This window comes from Lucilia cuprina, chromosome 2, assembly GCF_022045245.1.
Source record: "Lucilia cuprina isolate Lc7/37 chromosome 2, ASM2204524v1, whole genome shotgun sequence".
Lineage (NCBI taxonomy): Eukaryota > Metazoa > Arthropoda > Insecta > Diptera > Calliphoridae > Lucilia > Lucilia cuprina.
In genome coordinates, this window is record NC_060950.1 from 37,343,206 (window position 1) to 37,366,877 (window position 23,672).

At 29.1% G+C, this 23,672-nt stretch overlaps 1 protein-coding gene across 2 annotated transcripts in view; it reads left to right on the top strand.

Moving 5' to 3' along the window:
- The window catches only part of LOC111674946 (hemicentin-1), a 201,233-nt gene that overhangs the window by 158,502 nt on the left and 19,059 nt on the right, over nt 1-23,672 (top strand). For both annotated transcript variants that reach the window (XM_023435634.2, XM_046950450.1), the window contains exons 6-7: nt 4,526-6,709; nt 6,817-7,218. In XM_023435634.2, the coding sequence (XP_023291402.2) occupies nt 4,526-6,709; nt 6,817-7,218 (2,586 nt within the window). The remainder of the gene's footprint in view (nt 1-4,525; nt 6,710-6,816; nt 7,219-23,672) is intronic.

Here is a 23,672-nt window from a genome sequence, read left to right on the forward strand (position 1 = left end):
TGTGTGATGATTTCATTATATATTGCGTTTAGGCAATCCCACCTTTCTATACAAAATTTTGACAGATCATATTACCTGTGATCGTGTAAAACCGGCTTAAATATATACATACGGCCAAAGTAAATCTCTATTGTTAAGGGCGGCTCATATGTGAAAAAAAGCCGTGACTTATTTCAACCAAAATAATAACACTGGTCACCTTTATATTAAAAAACACATATGTATAAGTAGGACACATATGTATATGTATATATCAGAATGTGTGTGTATACCAATAGTATAGAAATGTAAGTTTTTTGTTATATATTTTTTCAATATTCCCATGCAGGCGGCATAGTATAAACAATATAACGCGATTTTGTTGAATTTTTATGTATTTAGTTCGTTTTCTATATTTATAACGTGCAAAAAATAATGATTAAATAAAAAACATTAGAGAATAAATTGATAGAGAAGAGAACTACAGAATCTGCTTTAATTTAAAATTGATTGGCAAATAGTAAAAAAACTAACAATAACAACACAATTCTAACTAGAACACCACACAAAATTTTTACATGTTTGTATTATATCCTTGATTTAAAGACGTAGCTATACAAACGCAAACATAGTCAATGTTTCAGCAGCAATGGGGATGTTTTTTTAAATCATATCATCTAGTTAGTTAGTTTGCGAGAATGATAGGTGTTACAACAGATCAGAAAAAAATTCCTTCTTCCACTTCAAAACTGAGTATAACAATGGTATTGCCCATCACTGAAATATACACACAAATACACATACAGACACTTTAATACAGATACAGACATTATCAATACACAGACATAGATATTTGAAAATTAAACTTGAATAACGGACAACAAACAAAATATAAATAAATTCATTGTTAGGCCAAACTCGTACAAACCAAAATTGGAGAACAACCTATGAATATTGTTAAAATATTTATACAAGTTTAAAAATGTTTTCCATATGAAACAAGCCTGTACTTTTGTCTATCTATATGTAAGTATATGGGTTTATGAAAAAAAAAACTTCTCAAACTAATTCAATTACCAGCAATTTTATACCCACCACTTCTATTTTATTAACAACAATTTCTGTCGTTTTCGTCCAATGGCCAGCAATTTTCAACAATAGAAAATTATAACATTTTTAATGCAAAACACGCTTATAAATTGTTACTTGTTCCAAAAAAAATCACCATAGCAAATGTTGTACAACATCTAAAACAATACTTATTTATTACGCGAGCATAAAATGTAAATTCTATTAAACAATTTATAGGAAAATGTAAAATAATTACATGCTGTTCTATACACATTCAATGTAGCTGTTTAAATTTCAAATCGTATGTTTCTTGTTTCAACACAATTAGGAAAGTATAGAAACTAAACCAATTATTAAATAAAACATTGTATTTTTTTTTTCGTCGAAAAGTTACGAACATTGAGCATCAGCATATTATTAGTGCTACAATACGTTTTATACAAAATTTAATGATTGACTACTAAGTAACTAACAAAATAGCATTTTATTTTAGTATGAAAGAGCCTTAAAAGTACTTAAATAGAAAAGAATACCAGGAAATTTAATCTTTAAAGGACCGGAATTTTGATAACTCATATATACTATCCCAACAAACACATGGTAATGACTTTTACTTGTACTCAACAATTTACCGTTCGTTTGCATTACTTAGAATGAGTCTAGTAATGACATACAAATAATATCTCAGAAACAAAACTACTAAAAAAGAAAAATTGATGTCAAGTGTAAGTAAATTTTAATATTCTAACTTCTTGTTTTTCAATGTATGTTTTTTTTCTGGAATACATTTCGCGATAATAGGGCAAAAATCTTTTTATATGATATAGAAATCGGTCCAGAACTATTTCCTCCCTTCTTGCCTAAAAGGGTTATTAATATATTTAATGTTCGGCACACATTTCAAAAACCCATTTCATGTCATTAATGTTTATTTATCATGAAGTAGTAAATACAGCAGCAACAACAGCTAAAAACAATTTTAACAAATTTTCCACATAAAATCGGCTTTAATAAACGTAAAATAACAAGTGCCACTATTGACGTTAAAATTACAACAACAATTGTTAAATAAATAGCGAAAAAGACGAAACTCATAAAACTGCTCATAAAATCGACATTTTAATGACAGACCCATTATAAATCCTAGACCGAACCAAAAAAAAAAAAGAAAATATAAAGCCAAAAAAAAAGAAAATCATGACATATACACACGCAAAAATTTTAATTTTTATTACTAACACTCTTCGTCTACTGTAAACAATTTTTAGATATTCAGGCTAAAGTATCGTTTCGTTAGTATATACATATTACGTCTGATAATAGGTGCGGAAATACATAAAACATGTTTTTGTTTGCCTATTATCCGAAAAACGTAAAAGAACCCCTACATAAAAGTGAGAGGTTGATAATTAAATTCTATGATTTATTTAGCTTGATGTAAAAAGGGGCAGAAAAGTACTAAGAGTTTGTGTAATTTTACAATATTCGTTACAATATATGTTTTCTTTATAAAACTTTATAGAACATTAAACCAATTGTATATTTTTTAGTTTTTTTTTATTTCTTCAAAAATGTATGTTAATTTGATATGAACATGTAAAAAGGTTACCAACTTAGCACAAAACATATGTATGTTATGGATAGTTCCTAGAGTTAAAGGCCGATTTTAGTTGTAACATCTAGTATGAAAATATCCAAGGAAAGGATAAACAAATCTTTTATTTTCTAACATACACGTACTTGGGCCGATTTTGGATATTAAAATACGGATCGTTGCATTTACTGGTAATTATGTAATCCCCTATGGTAACTCAAAATGTTCATTTGAAAACATATAGCAGTTTTGCCTTTCTCAGTGATTAAAAAAGGTGAATTGCGTATGGCAAATACATGCAAATAATAATAAAACACACACACACAAACACTTGAATAATTTCTCTTGGTTAGTAACTTTATTAGTGTCATTAAGAAATGTGCTTCATTTGCTTAATTTTTTGTCTTCCAGTTGTGTTTGCTTTCATTCCTTGCAACATTATTTCAATTGATTCTATTCTACTTAGTTCATTCCATTATATTCATTGCAATCCCATAGCGACCAAGGCGGAAACATACAAAAACACTCAGACTCCAGCGACAAATAGATAGTTAGATAGATAGTGGAATTAGAGTAAAATGTGTCTATACGTATTTGTAATTGGAATGTGAGTGGTTTCTATATAAGCTACACCTGGTGCACTACACACTTTCAAAAGGATGGTATTGTAAATAAGTAGTAATTTGAAACCGGTCACATGGTGCGCTGAGTATGCAATTTGAATGAAAACGTAAAGACATAGACGAGGAGACCATCAAGAACGATGGACTTGTCTATTGTTGACAAAAGTTATTAAACTATGGTGGTTTTTATAGAGCAAGTAGCCGGTTTGTTGGCAATTGGCAATAGCGACTAGTCGTAATAAAGGGAAATGCTTTAATTACTCTTTCCATAAATTTGAAAAAAAGGAAATGTTAAAAAAGAAATAACAAAACGACATCTACTTGTTCGTAAATTCTTGTTGGACATGAGTTTATGAAGTTTCGGTCTTATGCCGACCATGGGTTCAATTTTCGTTTATGTATTTTTTCTAAACCATGACATTAATTAAGGTAGGTATGAGTATGCCGTATCATCATGGAAATATTTGCTAACTTGCAACATAATCTATTGATTATGAACTACTTGAACGCGGGCAACTATAACTATGTATGTGTGTTTTTGTCGTCCTAACAATAATAATAAACGAAACAAAAAAAAAAGAATTCCACTTTTATTTGATTTATGCGTGTGTACGACGGTATCGCGATTGTATTAATTTTCATTTTTTGCTGGTTTATCATCTCGTTTAGTGTTCCTAAGTAGCTGATTTCGCTGAGATTTGGTTTTCTTTTCTATTGTTTTCTGTTTCCAAACAATTTTTGGTAATTAAGCTTAGATTACAAGAAAGCAATGTGCGTGCGTGTCTGAATTTTAATAAGTTCACAAAAGAAAATTCTAGCAATCATTTTGCAATAGGTATAATGGAATGGGATTTGTTTCGAGTTTCAAAGTAAATGGAAACATTAAGATTATTATTAATAATTATTCATCTATTGAGCCAATTATTATTTGTAAAGTGTATGTATGCATTCCATGGCAACCTTAAGTTATTTAACAGAGTAACCAGGAAATATGGAGGAGTATTCAATTAATATAACATTTTTGATAAACTTACCTTTTAGTGTAAGAAAGACTATGAATGTAAGGTAGATGGGGTCATAATCTATTGTCGTTTTTCTTTATCAATTTGGCACATGCCAAACTGTTTTATGTTTATTAATTTTTGTATTTTTGTCCACACTCCATCCTACAATCTTAATAATCCTGCTGTTAAGCATGAATTCATTTTCTATTGTTTGTTTATGTTATTTGATTTCCTTTTCTTGTACTTATTTTCAGATTATCCACGCGTTGAAGTTGGTCCAGAGAATCCACTGCGTGTGGAACGTGATCGTACTGCCAAATTGGAGTGTAATGTTGATGCTAAACCTAAGGTACCTAATGTACGTTGGACACGCAATGGTCGGTTCATTAGCTCCAGTCTTACTCACACAATACATCGTGTAAGCATACAAGATGCTGGTAAATATACATGCTCGGCCGACAACAATTTGGGTAAAACGGGAGAGCAGGAACTGATATTGGACATTTTGTATCCACCCACTGTAGTTATTGAGTCGAAAACACGTGAAGCGGAAGAAGGCGATACAGTCAATATACGTTGTAATGTCACATCTAATCCGGCACCCATAACTGTGGAATGGCTTAAGGAAGGTTCTCCTGAATTCCGTTACTCCGGTGATGTTTTAACTTTATCTTCGGTGAGAGCAGAAAATGCTGGCAACTATATTTGCAGAGCCGTAAATATTATACATTCACATGGTCAAGAGAGAAGTGAACGTATTGGAAATTCTACTGTAGCCCTGTTGGTACGTCATCGTCCTGGTCAAGCTTATATTACACCCAATAAGCCGATTGTGCATGTTGGAAATGGTGTCACCTTAACATGTTCGGCAAATCCTCCCGGCTGGCCTGTTCCCCAATATCGTTGGTTCCGTGATATGGAAGGTGAATTTTCTGCCACACAGAAAATCTTGGCTCAAGGTCCACAGTATTCCATACCCAAGGCACACTTGGGCAACGAGGGCAAATATCATTGTCATGCCGTTAATGAATTGGGTATTGGTAAAATGGCCACCATAGTTTTGGAAATTCATCAACCTCCACAGTTTTTAGCCAAACTGCAACAACATATGACCCGCCGTGTTGCTGATACCGATTATGCTGTAACATGTAGCGCTAAAGGTAAGCCAGCACCCACCGTGAGATGGTTAAAAGATGGCGTGGAGATTCTGCCGGAATTAAATTTGTACGAAGTAGTAACAAATCCCGATCAAGGTCCCAATGGCATGGTAACTGTTCAGAGCATGTTGAAATTCCGCGGTAAAGCCAGACCCAATAGCAATCAATTAGTGCCCAGCGACAGAGGTCTTTACACTTGTTTGTATGAAAACGAAGTAAACTCAGCCAACTCGAGTATGCAATTACGTATTGAACATGAACCAATTGTTTTGCATCAATACAACAAAGTGGCTTTCGATATACGCGAAACCGCTCAAGTGGTGTGTAAAGTACAAGCCTATCCCAAACCAGAGTTCCAATGGCAGTTTGGCAATAACCCTTCACCTTTAACCATGTCTTCGGATGGTCACTATGAAATCAGTACCACTACCGATAACAATGATATCTATACCTCCGTTTTACGTATTAATTCATTGACTCACGCCGATTACGGTGAATATACTTGCCGTGTTGTAAACTCTTTGAATACGATCAGAGCACCCATACGTCTTCAACAAAAGGGTGCTCCAGAAAAGCCCACTAATACACGTGCCACAGATGTAGGTTCAAATTATGTTACTCTAGCTTGGGATCCCGGTTTTGATGGTGGCATTAGTAATACACAATTCTTTGTTAGCTACAGACGCGTACCCATGCCGAGGGAGGAACAGTTAATACCGGATTGTGCTACTCTAGCTACTAGTAATACAGAATGGATGGAATTCGATTGCCACCGTGATAATCCTTGCAAAGTGACGCCTTTAGATCAACATCAAAGTTATGCTTTTAAAGTGAACGCTTTGAATACCAAGGGCAACTCACCTTACTCTAATGATATTTCTATCACCACTAAAGTAAGCAAAATACCACCTCCTCTACATGTGACATATGATCCCAATTCCCGTACCTTGGGAATAAATGTTGGTGCTACCTGTTTGTCTTTAATTGCTGTGGTAGAGTCAATGGTGAATAGTGATACACCCATGGCAGCTTGGGAAGTTATAGATCAAGTGAATTTGCAATTGTCCGGCAACGGTCCTACCTTTAAAGAAACCGTACTGGATCGTTTGATTGCACCTCGTCGTAGCACAGCTGGCAGAGCTTTAGGCCATTCCGTGAACGAGGATGATGATGATAGCATGAACTCTTTGGCTTTGGAAGATGAGAACAGTCCTACTGTTCGCGTCAAATTATGTCTGCGTTCCAATCATGAACACTGTGGTGAATACGCAGATGCTGAAAGTAAGTCTAACTCTTTACTAAATTTTAATAATGTTCTTTTACTTAAATTGTTCTATTTATTTACATTAATGAACTATTTCTTCGTTCTGTGTTTATGCCTATTTCAGTTGGTCGCTCTTATATTGCCGAAGCCTCCGCCTTGGCCACACCTACTTTAATCGCTATAATTGTTTCATGCATTGTTTTTGCCTTGTTTGTTGGATTGCTGTTGATGTTCTGTCGTTGCAAACGCAATCAATCGAAAAAGAGTGCTGCTGCCAAGGATTACGAAATGGATTCTGTCCGGCCGTCCATTGTTGCTGCTCAACAGAGTCAAGCGCCACCACCTTACTATCCAGCAAGTGGTTTGGACAACAAAGCTCTTGAACACTCTATGGATTTGGCATTGAGTATGGAGGAGCAAAAGAGTGCCTTGTATGCCACACAAAATGGTTACAGTTATCATCCCAGCACAGGTGTGGTTGGTGGTGGTATCGGTATACCCGGTCATACGATACCTGGCAATGAATGTAAGTACCACATCGCACATACATACAAATTTAAATAATTTTCACAATTGTTGTTCGTTTATTTATTATAAAAATTTATTATATTTTCAACTTGCGGTTCTTTACAAAGCAACAAAAAATTAGTGAAATATTTTTTCAATTTTTGTTTACGGTTGCGGGTGATTTTTCATTTTGTGGTAAAGTGAGAATAAAAAACAAGAAATGAATAAATGTTGCGATATATTTGTTACTATTTGGTAATATTTCAAATATTTACACTCAAAAAAATATACGCACAACAATGATTAACCGGCATATATTGATCCATCAAAGAATTATACCCAAATTAATACAAGTTGCAGTAAAAGAAAAACTTTGAATTTGTCCAAAAAATTTAGTTTAATTTATTTACAATTTTTTGTTTTGTTGAATGATTTTCTTTGAGTGTGTTTTACATTTTAAACGGTCAGTCAATGGAAATCATTTATCATAGTATCCGTGTAATACCTTTAGCATTACAGTAGTGATGTTGCCGCTTGCTGTTTGTACTGTTCATTTTTTTCTTTATGCATTTTTTTGTTTTGTTTTAATTTGGTCCTTTGGTGAAATTATTTCATGACCATGTTGTTGTTTAAATTTTATGCTGAAACAGCAGTTTGGCTCTTAATTGTTAAGAATTAAGGTGTAAGCGAAAACAAAATATAGTACAAAATCATTCATTCAATGTCCTTCGTTTACACTTTATGTCATTTGGATACCACCGGTCTTGCCCACCTTACCCGCCGATCAGACGACCACATTTAAAATAAAAGCTTTATGCCATATCTACTCACTCATTTATTCAATCATTCACGCACGCACTACCAAGTACACACACGTAAAAATTAAGCTGTCTCAGGTATACAACTGATGATTACAATACAATACAAACAAACACTGAAGCATAATACTTAAAGCAAATACTCCTTCTTCGTCTGCCCTTCACGCAAACATACTTCCGAAACCATTGCCACCTTAGTAAATGATTGGGTAGATTTTGTGGTTTTACGCATTTACAACAATGTTACAATAACAAAAAAAAACACCAGAACTCATTCGTTATTAATTGTTGCTATTGTTTATGGATCTGATATACAGCATTTTTTAGACGCAATAGCATTTTGTTTTTTTCTCGTTCTTCCTGTTTAATATTGCCTGAATTCGTACGCTTCCATCTTGTAATCTGTCATAGGAGGTCATAATGTATAATAATTTTTGTTTTATTTCTTCACATTTCTCTTTTACTTAATATTTTTTGCATTATTATTTTAGTCCACAACATATCAAAAAAATCAAATATTATAATTTCTTGCCATATATAAAAATATGAATGATTTATTAATAAGAATACTAAGATATTGTCATTACATCGTGAATATATCATAATTCTTATGATTATACTTAATAGTTTCGGTTTTTAAGTAAGGGTGTGAGAGTGTTAACAGCAGATTTCTTGCTAGAAAATAAAAAATTATTATTTGCTGATCATTAAAGTGAGATGTTTTAACCTAAATTCCCGGCCATATATTTTCTGGTTAAAAGTATTTTTAGGCCCAAAAGCGGCTAGGAAGTCGTCAAGTTTTGTTTATTTGTTTGGTATTACAAAACACTTTTGAACTAAGTCTAATATCCCTAAAATGTAAATAATAATAAATAAACTTAATTTCTACCAATTCTCCGGGGCTTAAATTGTATTTGTACGTATTTGACTGCGGTTATGTTGTTGATAACAATGTTGATTATAATTATAAATATAAATACAATTATAATTGCCAATAAACAAATCTAATTTTCTTTTTATATATTTTCCAAACTTTTTTTTTTTGCTGTTGCTGGTCGTACAACATTAATAATTATTATTGGTTTTGCCCAGTAATTAAAAATAAACTGAAATGTTTGTTACAGTTAATGATAATTTCGTGGAAGTTATATTGGTCACTTATGAATCAAAGTAAAAAAGTACTAAAAATGAAATAATGTAATACTTAACCAATTGGGAATACATATTTAAAAAGGAAAAATAAATAATAATTTTCCATGTATTATGGCGTGTTTAATAAGAGATTTCGTAAAAAAGGACTAATTTTATACCAATATTAAATTCGATCTGTTTATGTCGATTAGTTCATATAATATCAATCATCATTAGCATAAAGTCATCAACACTTTTGTTTCTTTGAAAATTATTAAAAAATTAAATAACATGAAAATAACTTTAACATTTATGCTAAATGCTTTTCTTATGGATATTTAACAAATTGTGTTACATTGCCGCTTTCAGTATCTATGGTTCAAAAGTTTTTATAAATACACATATTTATTTTCCCTTGTTTTCTACGTCTTCTTTAAGTATTTCACTTAATTCTAATTTGAAACTAATTCATGTATGGATTTTAAGTTCAAATTGTTAACCTTCTTAACACAACATAAATTATTAGGGCATGATAAATATGTAGAGCACAGTTTTAGGGTTTCCTAAACACATTTTTACTTACTCAAACATTTAGACATAGGTTATTACATCTGCAAATTTAAGTTTCCGTAAACAGCTCTTGCAAAATCTTTAGCAATGAAATTTAATTGCAACTTTAGCTAGAATCCCTATTTCATATTACACCATTAAAAATTTAAAAACAGAAGTATGTGGTGAACAGAAGTCACATAAACAACATAAAATGATTAACGTCATGCATGTTGTTTTCAACATGAGTTCATTTCATTCATAAACAAACACAAAAAAATGCAGCAAAAAACTGCCCAGAAGTTTTACAATCTTTTGAATTGTTGACTCGAGTTTAGTACTCTTTGAATGGCAGAGTAGAAAAAAATTTTAATTTCAATGTTTCACAGTCTACTAAAAGAAATAACGTATTGTTCATTACGACGGAATTTGTCCAACTTTTTAATTATTAGGGCATGAAAGGTACTTTAACACCCGTCAGAACTACAGGGTGAACTTTTTTTGTACATATATTTACATGTGCAACATGTAAATATAAGTGAGTGAGTGAATGAATGTTGAGCTTTTTTATGGTTGCATCATGAAGGAAAATATAAAACATTTACCCCACAAATACAACAAATACATTAAGCCAATTAACAAAAGCAACAATCACATTAGTGCTGCAAATGGATGAAAATCAACGAAAAAATACATACAAAAATGGTTACAATGACTTCGAAATACTTAAGTGTTAGCGATAATTTCGTAGATGAATTTTGTAGAATAATTCGTAAATTAGCTACACAAATAATCTATATATATAAAATTCTAACGTTACTGACTGACTGACTGACTGACTGACTGATTGACTGATTCATCATCGCACAGCCTAAACGGTTAAAGCTAAAGAGCTGAAATTTGGACAGGGGGTTGGTCTCCCACCAAATAGATCCACTAAGACGGGATTTTTGGAAATTCGAATGTTTAGGGGGTAAAAAGGGTAAAAACGGGTAAAATCGGTAACCTCATATCTCCTAAACTAGAAAAGATACAAAAATAGTTTAAAGCTTATCGTCGTTCATTTAAAAAATAAGCGGACAGGTGTCTGGTACTTTTTTCAATTTCGGCCCCTTTAGGGAATAAACGGGTAAAAACTGTATTTTGGTACTTTTTTTGCACCCCATGTATCTTTTAAACCAGTGAACATTCACACAATATTTTTGACTCCTTCATAACTTGACGAAAAAATAAAAATATAAATTTAGTACTTTTTGGATATTCGGATGTTTAAGGGGTGAAAATTGTACCTATTTTTGGTACTTTTTTCATAAAACATTGATTTTGGTTTTTTTAACTTATACATATAAATACGTAATAACGGGCTCCCACTACGATGTTGCAACATTTTGGAATAGAATTTTTATTTCGTTAATGAAATTAAGCATGTAGAGCCCGGAGTAAATGAGAATCTATAAGAGGGAACTTTTTGGTATTTTTTCGTTCTTCAAAAGGTACTTTTTGAATTTCCTATAATATTGAACCTAGAACATGAAATTAAGTATGTAGAGCCCGGAGTAAATGAGAATCTATAAAAGGGGACTTTTTGGTACTTTTTCGTTCTTGAAAAGGTACTTTTTTAATTTCCTATAATATTGAACCTAGAAACATGAAATTAAGTATGTAGAGGATGGATTAAGTGAGAACCTATAAAAGGGGACTTTTGGTACTTTTTCGTTCTTCAAAAGGTACTTTTTGGATTTTTGTATAATATTGAGCCTAGAAACATGAAATTAAGCATGTAGAGCCCAGAGTAAATGAGAATCTATAAAAGGAGACTTTTTGGTACTGTTTCTTTCTACAAAAGATACTTTTTGAGTTTTCTATAAAATTTAACCTAGAAGCATGAAACTAAGCATGTAGACCCGGAGTAAATGAGAATCTATAAAAGGGAACTTTTCGTTCATCAAAAGGTACTTTTTGTATTTTTTATAATATTGAACCTAGAAACATGAAATTAAGTATGTAGAGCCTGGATTAAGTGAGAACATATAAAAGGGGACTTTTTGAAACCTTTTCGTTCTTCAAAAGGTACTTTTTGTATTTTTGTATAATATTGAACCTAGAAACGTGAAATTAAGCATGTAGAGCCCGGATTAAGTGAGGACCTATAAAAGGGGACTTTTTGGTACTTTTCCGTTCCTTAAAAGCTACATTTTGAATTTTCTATAATATTGAACCTAGAAACATGAAATTAAGCGTTTAGAGCCTGGATTAAAAGAGAAACTATAAAAGGGCACTTTTTGGTACTTTTTCGGTCTTCAAAAGGTACTTTTTGTGTTTTTTATAATATTGATCCTAGAAACATGAAATTAAGCATGTAGAGCACGTAGAAAATGAGAATCTGTAAAAGCGGACTTTTTGGTACTTTTTCGTTCCACAAAAGGCACTTTTTGAGTTTTCTATAAAATTTAACCTAGAAAAATGAAATTAAGCATGTAGACCCCGGAGTAAATGAGAATCTATAAAGGGGACTTTTTGGTACTTTTTCGTTCTTCAAAAGGTACTTTTTGAATTTTCTATAATATTGAACCTAGAAACATGAAATTAAGAATGTATAGCCCGGAGTAAATGAGAATCTATAAAGGGGACTTTTTTGTATTTTTTCGTTCTTCAAAAGGTACTTTTTGAATTTCCTATAATATTGAACCTAGAAACATGAAATTAAGAATGTAGAGCCCGGAGTAAATGAGAATCTATAAAAGGGGACTTTTTGGTATTTTTTCGTTCTTCAAAGGGTACTTTTTGAATTTCCTATAATATTGAACCTAGAAACATGAAATTAAGTATGTAGAGGATGGATTAAGTGAGAACCTATAAAAGGGTACTTTTGGTACTTTTTCGTTCTTCAAAAGGTACTTTTTGGATTTTTGTATAATATTGAACCTAGAAACATGAAATTAAGCATGTAGAGCCCGGAGTAAATGAGAATATATAAAAGGAGACTTTTTGGTACTGTTTCGTTCTACAAAAGGTACTTTTTATGAGAATCTATAAAAGGGGACTTTTTGGTATTTTTTCGTTCTTCAAAAGGTACTTTTTGAATTTCCTATAATAATGAACCTAGAAACATGAAATTAAGTATGTAGAGGATGGATTAAGTGAGAACCTATAAAAGGGGACTTTTGGTACTTTTTCGTTCTTCAAAGGTACTTTTTGGATTTTTGTATAATATTGAACCTAGGAACGTGAAATTAAGCATGTAGATCCCGGATTAAGTGAGAACCTATAAAAGGGGACTTTTTGGTTTTTTTCCGTTCTTTAAAATGTACATTTTGAATTTTCTATAATATTGAACCTAGAAACATGAAATTAAGCGTTTAGAGCCTGGATTAAGTGAGAACCTATAAAGGGTACTTTTTCGTTCTTCAAAAGGTACTTTTTGTGTTTTTTATAATATTGATCCTAGAAACATGAAATTAAGCATGTGGAGCCTGGAGTTAATTAGAATCTTTAAAAGCAATCAGGGACTTGAGTAAATGAAAATTTAAACTGGAATATTTTCTGGTACTTTTTGAACTTAGGAACATGAAATTAAATAAAATAGGTCCTTTGGTACTTTTTCGTACTTCACTGGTACTGGTACTTTTAGAGCTTTCTAAAATATTGGATATATAATCATAAAATTAAACACGAAAATTGAAAAAGCATACTCTGGTACTTTTTTGTTCTTTTTCTAATACTTTTCGAATTTTCTATAATATTGAACCTAAAAACATTAAACTGGACATGTAGCTTCCTGATTGTATAAAAATCTTTATGCGTTTTTTTTTTTTTTTTTTTGTTTCTGGTTGAAAATTAAACATGCGTCATCCTGATTTAATGAAAATATATAAAAAGGCACTGTCTGGTACTTTTTCGTTCTTCAACTGTTTTTTCTAATTTTCTGTAATATTGAGACTAGAATCATAAAATCAAACTTAAAGAGTTCTCTAAAAGGGGAATTTTTGATATTGCAGATATATATACATTTACAATAATGATATTTATTTTATTCCATTACGATGAGGGTAGCGAAGCACACTGGGTATAGCTAGTAGATTATAAAAATATTATCATGCTACATAGCTAAATATATCACGATTTGTAATTTTTAAATTGATAGCCATACTTGTCCTACAATCGTATTTAAATTTATAAATTCTACTGTAAATTGATACAATTTACAAGATCTTGAAAGTTTCAGCTGGAATTAAGGTATGCCCTTAAAGTATGCAATAGAAATAAAAATTCTTATTACAATGAAAATGTATTATCATCTATAACAATGTTAAATTCAATTTTTATATTGTTTTTTTTTTTTTTTTTTTTGGTTAATTTAATTTTTCTCTTCTCCGAACTTACAAATTCATTCAAACCAAATATTTGTCATTTCGAACACTCATTCATCTATTGTTTTTCTACGAATACACACAAGTATGAAAACATTATCTGCTGCATTGAAAGTAAACAGTAGCAGCATTTTATGAAATAAATTAGTTTTCGAGGAAGAGGACAACCACATTGACCAGTTGTTAAGTCAGCCACAAAATCCGCGTAAAGCAAATTTATGCAAAAACTGTAACAAAACCACAATGGCAAAATGCAACTCTATTTTAACAAAACGAAATATTGGTTTAAATATACACAATTGTTAATGTTGGTTTGAATTCGATAAGACAAAGATTTTTTTAGTTATGTTAACTGTCAAAATTTACATGAATTTGTTTAAATCTAAGCATGGATTGTTTAAAGAGCAAAATGACACCAGTAACCGAGAAAAATACTTAAGGCGTGTTGTAATATAACAAAGTTAACAGAGTTTGTTATTTTTTCTCTCTGTCTTTTTTTATTCTATTATTCGTTTTTTAACTAAAACTTCTTTTTTATGCGAAAAATTCAAGTTTTCTATATCTTTCTATAAATATAAAAATATATGTAGAAATAAGTAAAGATATCTTTGCTGTAGTTGAATTATATGATATGTTAACATTCATACAATATTACCTTAAGAAGTTGTAATGCCATGACAACTAATTCCATATTTTAATTCAAGATATTATAGGTCAAGTTTGATCTTGGAAAACCCTACATTTTCTGAAAAGAATCTTGTATTAAAGTTAAGCTTAACCAGTTTGGGATACTGAATATGTATTTTATTTTAGACATTTATTTTAAAAGATCCTTTAAACAACGCAAGTCGTCCGGAGGATAAAACATTATTAATGCTGTTTCTTGTACTATATCTTTATAACTTTAATTCTTTAATATCCCTGTCATAAGTAGTATATATCTGTATGTTAAGATGAATACTTGAGCTGGAATGTTATTTTTCTTGAGAGAATATGTGGTTGTTTCCTTGAAGCATTACAGGAGCAACAAACATACACAACATTAAAATAACATCAAATGGTAAAATTTAAAAATACACAAACAACTTCTAAAGTACATTTATGTATGTTCTTGTACATACTTAATATATGAAATAGTTCTGTACGGTACATCTTTGTTTTGTTTTCCTGTCTTAAAGACTTTAAAGTCCCCTAGGAAATTTGTGTCATTTTATTTTTTCATTATTATCTTTCGTTTTCATTTCATTTTATTGTGTCATATGATGAAGTAAGAAAAACATTAAAGTGTGATTTTTAATATAATACAACTTGCCGCATGAAAATAAAGTTTAAGTAAAACAAACTGTTTAATGACTTTTGTGGCCAGAACACTTGATTATAACTTCATTTAATAGACAACTTTTTTGTTAAATCGTTTTTAGTATCTGGAGAGTAGAAATGTTTCTTGGTTCATTTTCCAACAATTAAGCCATTGAGTATGTGTGTGAAAGTTTTTTTACTTATTTTTATTAGCTATTAAGCCTAAGCTTATGCTATAACAATATGCTAGTTGTTTTACATGGACATTTATTTGCTCTCTTACTCTCACTCATTCATTTATATACCTTTTTTGAGATTATTAGTTTCCATGGTTTTTTATCTTTATGGAGTTTTGAATTCTATTTGTTAAAGTTTTACAAACACTTTGAAAAGTTTATGTTTTTGTTATTTTTTACAATTATATGCAAATTGTGGGTTTAAAATGTTCTGCTGAAAACATCATAAAACCATAGATGATACGAATTAATTTTTTAATTAAATTTACTTTTATTTGAATTTTAAACATAAGCTTAAGAAATTTTTAAATTTTATTTCTTAATATTTTGCATGAAATACATATTAAACTATTTTTTAAAGTTTGTCAATAGAAATACATTCTCAGTAGAAAATGGATCTTAGGTTGCCTTTCAAAAGGCCTTTTTAAATTAAGATAACTTACTTGAATCATTATCTCAATCTAATAAAAAAGATAACACATGTGTGAGCATATCAACACGTGAAAAAAGGATACAAGAACTCACTACTTTTCGCTATATGGATGCTTTTTACTTATTTCTGCTTTAATGCATAAGAGCTCTTAGTCATTTTCATTATCTAGAAAGTTGAATAAAATACTTAATATTTAGCCCAACTAGTGAAGGCCTTAAAATATATTCCACCTAGGATTTATTTACCATACAAATGTTTGTTTATTATTTTCAATTGTGTTAACAATTATTCTATTTGTTGTCCTTAACAACAAACAATAAGTATTAATGAGTTTTAAATAATTTATTGAAAATAAATTCAATACATGATCATATTGTTGATGTCTTTAATACATTTTATAAGTTCATTTCAACAATAACAAATTAATTCCCAAAGATTACTTTCTATGATTAAAATAAATATTTACCAAATAAAAGTTTATAGAAACAACAATGAATATGGTCACAATAAATAAGAGACAAGTTTAAAAGAAATTGTAATTTTACCTTAAACAATGAAAATAATTAAAACACATGTAAATTAAGTTCTATCCTGGTTATCAACTAAATATGTATAAAATGTTATTGACAATGTTGTACTTTCGAAACAATAAGAAATTAAATTTTTGGAAAATATAATATGTACTTATACATACATATTTATATTGAAATGACATTAATTTGATTGCAATTAGTAAATGTATTTGATAACAATTGTAAGCCAGAAGGATTATCTGCTTTCATCATGACAGGCATTATGTAAATAGTTAAATTACAAGGAGATTGCAGAAAACGTTTGCAACTCCCTAGTAAATATTATAGACCCTGGTTGACTTGCAAATTCACTTAATTACATATTTTGGTAATTTTCTTTATTTGCTAGTGTTTTAAAGGTAAATATTTAAAGGTGCTACTGAAGAGTTATGTAAGTTTGTGTGTGTGTGCGTTTGTTGCACTTTGCAGTAGTATTAAAGTAATTGCTATAGTAATCCCGTTAAGTGGGGAAAACAGATTCTTCACCAAATTTCAACATGTTTGACTTTTGCTTTTGAGTTTTTCTTTTTGGTTTTCTAAAACTTGACTACTTTTCTTAATACTTTTAATTAGATAACAAGCATTTACCTTAACGAGTATTTTTTGTTTAAGTTTTCTTTTTCTTAAGGTTGCTGAAAGAATTCGTATAGTTAAACTTGTAGGTTCACAAACTATATTTTAGATTTAAAATTTTCGATTACAAATTTTGTGCATATTGAATTAAACGTAAATTGTTCAACTATTTTTATGTATCAAATACTTTAACACAATAAATGGTACTATAAATGGTATTGCATTGTTGTAAAAATACAATTTAGTTAAAGTATTAACAACCATATTTAATTTTGTATAAAACTGACTTTATTTTCTTTTAGTTATCATCTTTAATTTATTTCCAAGACCATCACTTTAACGTCTGTGGTTTTGAAATAAAAACAATATTTCCCTTAAGTTGGTAGCCAGTAAAAATTAAAGGAAAAAAGTAAAAATATGTATAAACGAGTTAAGTGGAAAATGTCTAAAGAAAGGTTCAAATTGTGTACGTGTATAAACAATTTTTAAGGGTATTACGTACAATATTTCATTTTCATTTCTTTCAAGTTTCAGTTTCATTTAAAAACTTTTTTCTTTTAAAGTTCAAACTATTCTCGAACTCAGGGTGTATTTTTTAATTTTTTAAGATGAAAAACTATTTAAAGTTTTCTTCGTATTTTGTAGGTTTTTTTTTGCACAACGAGATTGCAATTTTGTAGTGGTTTGCTTGTTTAGCACTTGAAATGTTTTCATACATACATACATACATACATACATACATACATACATACATACATACATACATACATACATACATACATATAAACCCCTACACATACATACATATAAAACACACACTTTCAAACATATCCTAACCAGGCTTTTTAGATAGATAATACATTGAAGTAAGTACAACAAGGATGTTTTGTTGTTTTTGCTGTAAAAATGGTTTAGTTTGGTTTGGGTTTGGTTTCTGCTACGTGTTGTACAGCCACCATAAGTGTTTTGTGTGTATTGTTCACTTTCCTAAATGTTGTGTTGTTGTTTTTTGCTGTTGCTGTTACTGCTGCTGGTGGTGATGTAATTGTGAGGTGTTGCTGTTGTATATTGTTTGTGTTCCTGTCAATGTTGCTGGTGGCACCATCATCATGTTGTTAAGTCATATTGTTTGTTTTAGCTGATTATAATGGTTTTTTAACGAAGTTTATCTTTTTTGGTTGTTGTTTTTGTTCATTGTGTATGAGGTGAAAATTTTATTTCTTTAAATATTTAAGAAAATAAAATAAGACAATCAATTTTTTATATTTTTGTTTGGAAAGTTGCTAAAAAGCCTTAAACTACTTTATAACATACAATAGAAACATAATCTTTGAAACATCCTTAAAAGTACATACATATACACTATATTTTTTAAGTGTATATGTTGCAAATCGGAAATGTGAGAAAAGTGAACAAGTCACCTTACTATTCAAATATAAGAAAAACGTGTTTAGTGTAATTGAAATTAACCCTTTTTCTAACAATTGATCAGCAATATCGCTGTGGAATTAACTCAATTAAAAGCCCTTCAAAATAATCTCAAATGTAAATGGATTAACAAAACTGTCGAGCTACTTTGTCCGTGTTTTCGTTGTTATTCAAATTGTATTTCTCTTTAAAAATTTCATTTAAATTCCTCAGTGTTTAAATTTCATTTAAATTTCTCAGTGTTTCTGTTACATAATTTATAAAATTGTTTTAATGCCGCAACTAATGTTTTATTGACTTTAACACGTTTATTTGTTTTTTAATCAAATCTGCACTTAACAATTTTTGCCACATACTGTTGGCATATCAAAGAAACACCCAACAACAATATAAAAACCACAGCAACAATTATAGATGTAACAACAAACGAACTGTACAACGTAAACTCTAAAATCGTACTTCTTTTATATGTATGACTCTTTTCCGCTTTGTTGTCAAACTTCCATTTATAATATGGCGGCGTTTTTTACAGTCTTTTTTCCGAGTTTTTGTTCATGATATTTCTATTGTATTTTATTTCTATTTTGTTGTTATATTGTATATATTTGGTTGCAAGGACATTTTTTCTTTTATATTTGTCATTCATTCATTGTGTTACTCCTTGTTAAAACGCTGAATTGAAGTTTTTTTGTTTTTTTACGTTTATTGTAGATTTGATTTGTTTGAGAAATCAGTCTATACAGACTGGTTGGTAGTAGCTGCTTGATTTAGTAGCAGTAATATTGGTAAAAAATACTAGTATTAGTAGTTACTGCAGTTACAAAATTTGTCAATTCATTATTGTCTATTTTTAAGTTGTTTTTTTTTCTGTTGTAAGTTTGTATTTATTTCGCTAGTTTTTTTTATATTGTTACTGAAGGCGTTGTTTACCATTTTCTGTTTAATGTTTTATGCAACTTTATTTTGTTTATCCAATTTTTACTTGCATTTGTTGAACGCACACAGTTTTTGTACTTTTTTAGTCTGTTTAAGAAATTGTTCTTTTAGTTCTTTTTCTTTTATTTATTGCAGTGTTTCTTATTTAGCTCTTTGATTGTGGTCAAAATTAATTTATGACCAAATGGTATTGGACAATTAGGGTAATAAATTCATTTGACTATACATATTTTATAGTTTCTTGCAAAGAATAAATAAGAAGTGAAACTGTTGTCAAAAAGTACCTAAGTCTACTGTCAGTCGGTACCTAACTCTAAGAATGTATTAGTAGAATTCTCAAGCCAACATAGTTGCAAAAAATCGGATTTAAAAATTAAAAAAAAATTATTTCATTTGAATTTATATTTTAGTAGATTTCTTTAAATATTTTGCAACATAATTTATCTATAAACATTATATATGAACGTATCTTTGCTTTTTAATCTGCAATATTGAAATAATAATTCAGTTAGTTGAAATATTTTTTTCTTGTACCATACGAAAATTTACAACATTGTTCTTTTTTCGTTTTAATTTCAACAACAAAAATTAAATGTCAAAAAAATAAAAAATATATTTTTCGTTTGTAAAAAATTAAATCTTTTCGGGCTATTAAATATATTTAAAGTGTGCAAAAAAATAATAAAATATAACGTTAAGTGATAAAAAATATTTTCAAGTTCTATAAGCCACGAATTTTCGCGACAAAGTTTTGAAGTTTGGAAAGACAGTAAGTTTCTTACATATGTGTTGGAGTTACACAGAACTCGTATGTGAGGAGAGCGTAACGTTGTTGTTGTAAAAAAATGACAGCGTTTCACTTCTTAGTGTTCAGTGCAAAGAATAAATAAGAAATGAAACTGTTGTCAAAAGTACCTAAGTCTACTGTCATCCGGTACCTAACTCTAAGAATGTATTAGTAGAATTCTCAAGTTGGCATAGTTGCAAAAAATAGTATTGAAAAATATTGAAAAAAAAATTATTACATTTCAATTTATACTTTGAAAGGTTTCTTATGATATTTTGCACATATTTTATCTATAAACATTTTATAAACACGTCTATTTGTTTTTTAATCTATAATATTGAAAAATAAATTATTTATTTGAAATATCTTTTTCGTTTACCATACGAAAATTTACAACATTGTTTTTTTAGTTTTAATTTCAAACAACAAAAAATTCAATGTCAAAAAACAAAAAATATTTTTTTTTCGTTTGTAAAAAATATATTATTTTCGGGCTATTAAATGTGTTTAAATTGTGCAAAAAAATATAAAATATAATGTTAAGTGATCAACAATATTTCAAAGTGCTATTATCCTCAAATTTTCGCGAAAAAGTTTAGAAGTTTTGGGAGAGAGAATACAATTTTTACGTATGTGTTGGATTTACACAGCACTCGTCTGTGAGAAGAGCGTAATGTTATTGTTGTAAAAAAATGACAGCGTTTCACTTCTTGTTTATTCTTTGGTTCAGTGGTTTCTTGTTTCTTTATTATTATTTTTTTTTTTAGTTCTAACTTTTAAAGACAATGAAAAAAGTAACAAATTGGAAAAAAGAAATTGAAAAATTTTCTTTATTTGTTAGCAAGATTGTTTTTTTTTTTAATGGACTGAGAGAAGGGAAAATATTTTTAAAAATTAATATAACAATTTTTTGTATCAAAATATAAATGAAACAAAAATGTATAAATTATAATTAATACATATATATTTGAATAAATTTATGTCTAAATTTCTATATTAAAGTACATTACAAGAAGTAAAGATTGAAAAATGAACACACTAATATGCAAAAATATATATCAGTAAGTTAACCTTTTTGCCTTTTTATGTTAATTGTTGTTGAAAATAAAATTGGGAAATACATCTGTTAAACAAATTAAATTCCCTTTTTGTAATACTTAAAATTAAGCTTTGTGAAAACATCTAATATTTCCCTGAATTCCTGTGTTAAACGTCATAAAGTGATTACAACTCACTTACAAGTCATACTCCCGGTGTGTTTATTTCATTATTATACAATTTCGTTTCTTTACTTTTGCAATCCACAAAAACCAAGATACAATCTTAATAACAATAATGTTGATTTCAGGTTTATTTATTTATTTTGTACAATTTTTTTTTCTTCCAAAGAAAAAAATATATCATATAAAAAATCATTTTATTACATGCACAGTTTGTCGCAATTTTTATGAATGTTTTATAGAAATATAAAACCTGCAATGTAAATTTACCACACGCGTACTTATACTTATACAATTACAAAAAAAAACACACATAAACATAAATATACAAAAAATTTGTTTATTTCTTGTGGCAAGAACAAAATACATCATAAAGAAAATAAACACTGAAGTTATTAAAGCAGGTACCTATGTATGTGCTAAGCCTACTTTAAGGGGAAAATGTGCTAAGTCTACTTTTTATACGAATTTGACTCAATTGGATCCAAAAGGTATTAATGCTTTTTCTTGCTCTTTATTAAGAATTTCAACTAGAGGATATGTGACTAATTTCGAAGAAAATATTTTACTCTAAATTCTTAAAATTAATTCTTTCAAATTGAGACACAAAAAAAAACATTATTTAGATTTTGCTAAATTTATTGCCTAAAATAACTTCAAACTATACAGGATATAGTTTCATTAAAAAGTTTAACAAATTTATTTTTTTTTTCTAAAAACATACGTACAAATGTTGTAAACCGCTTTGACTGAAGTTTTTTAGTATTGCATTTTTATATCTGTCAAAGTAAGTGTTTAAAGTTTGAATAAATAAATAAAATTATTTTGGGTGCATTCTCCTGATTTTAGAAGGTGTTACAAATAATTGAGAATGTCAACACGCCATATAAAATTTAACTAATACTCTAATAAATTTATGTATATATGTACATACATATACAAGCATATTTATATAATTTGAGCATACCCTGCAGTTTTAATATACATTGCTTTCAAGACGTTTATAAACCAATAAATAGACGAAATTTATGCAGTCAAGGCAAAGCATTTAGATTGAAATATTGATGAACATATTAGGTTAAAATCATTGACATGTTTTACTATTTCCACTTTTTGGTTTAAAAATTGTATTTACACTTTTATAGTAACATTTATCACTGGGTCCACACAACGTCACAAGTACACACACATTAAAATAAAAACATTTAGATTAGTAAACATCCACACAACTTGTTATAACACCTTTTAAAGTATATTTTTTATGATTTTATTTTTGTTACTTTTGAGTTTTATTTTTTCGTAATAATTTATGAAAACGTTTTTACAACTAAACCAGAAAAAAGCTTTTGTTAAGAATTAAATGAAATTGTCTTTAAAGAAAATAAAAAAAAATAACAAAAAATATACAAACATACATACATATGTATATGTTTTTATACTACCTGTTTAGCATAATAAACGGTTATGAACCATTTTTTATTTTTTACTCTTGAAAAGCGTAAAAAACATTTATTTAATTTTTTATTCATTTTATACTTCTACTTACCTTTTTTCAGAACTTATAACGCAGAGTATCTAAGGAATAGCATCTTAGAGAGAATTAAATCATTACTCGATGTTTTTATATTGAAATTTTTAACATGTTTAAGATTGTAATTTCTTAAAATCATTGTAAAGCCTTTATTTGTCGAAATTTACCTGGAAATGATTGTTGTCTTTAAAGACCTGGTGTAAATGTTTCTGTACATTTTTAAATGTAATACTACAACTTTATTATATGTTTTTTTTTGGTTAAAAATATGTATGCAAAAAAGCTTTTTTAATTAAATTACAATGCCAACAGCTAAATACAAAAACACTTTTACATACACACATACAACTGTAATATTTAAAATTAAAAGCAAAAAATGCACATACATAACTACTTTATATTTTCAAGTAATGGTGCAAGTAGTGCTGCCCAGCAGTTTTGTAAGAAGTCAGTGTATTTTATTTAACACCTACATATTATGTATATATGTATGTGTAATTTTAGTAATGGAGAGAGGTATTAAATTGTAATTTTAACATCTTTGAGTAAAGTAGTGATGAACGAATTGTTACTTAAGAGAAGAATTTTTA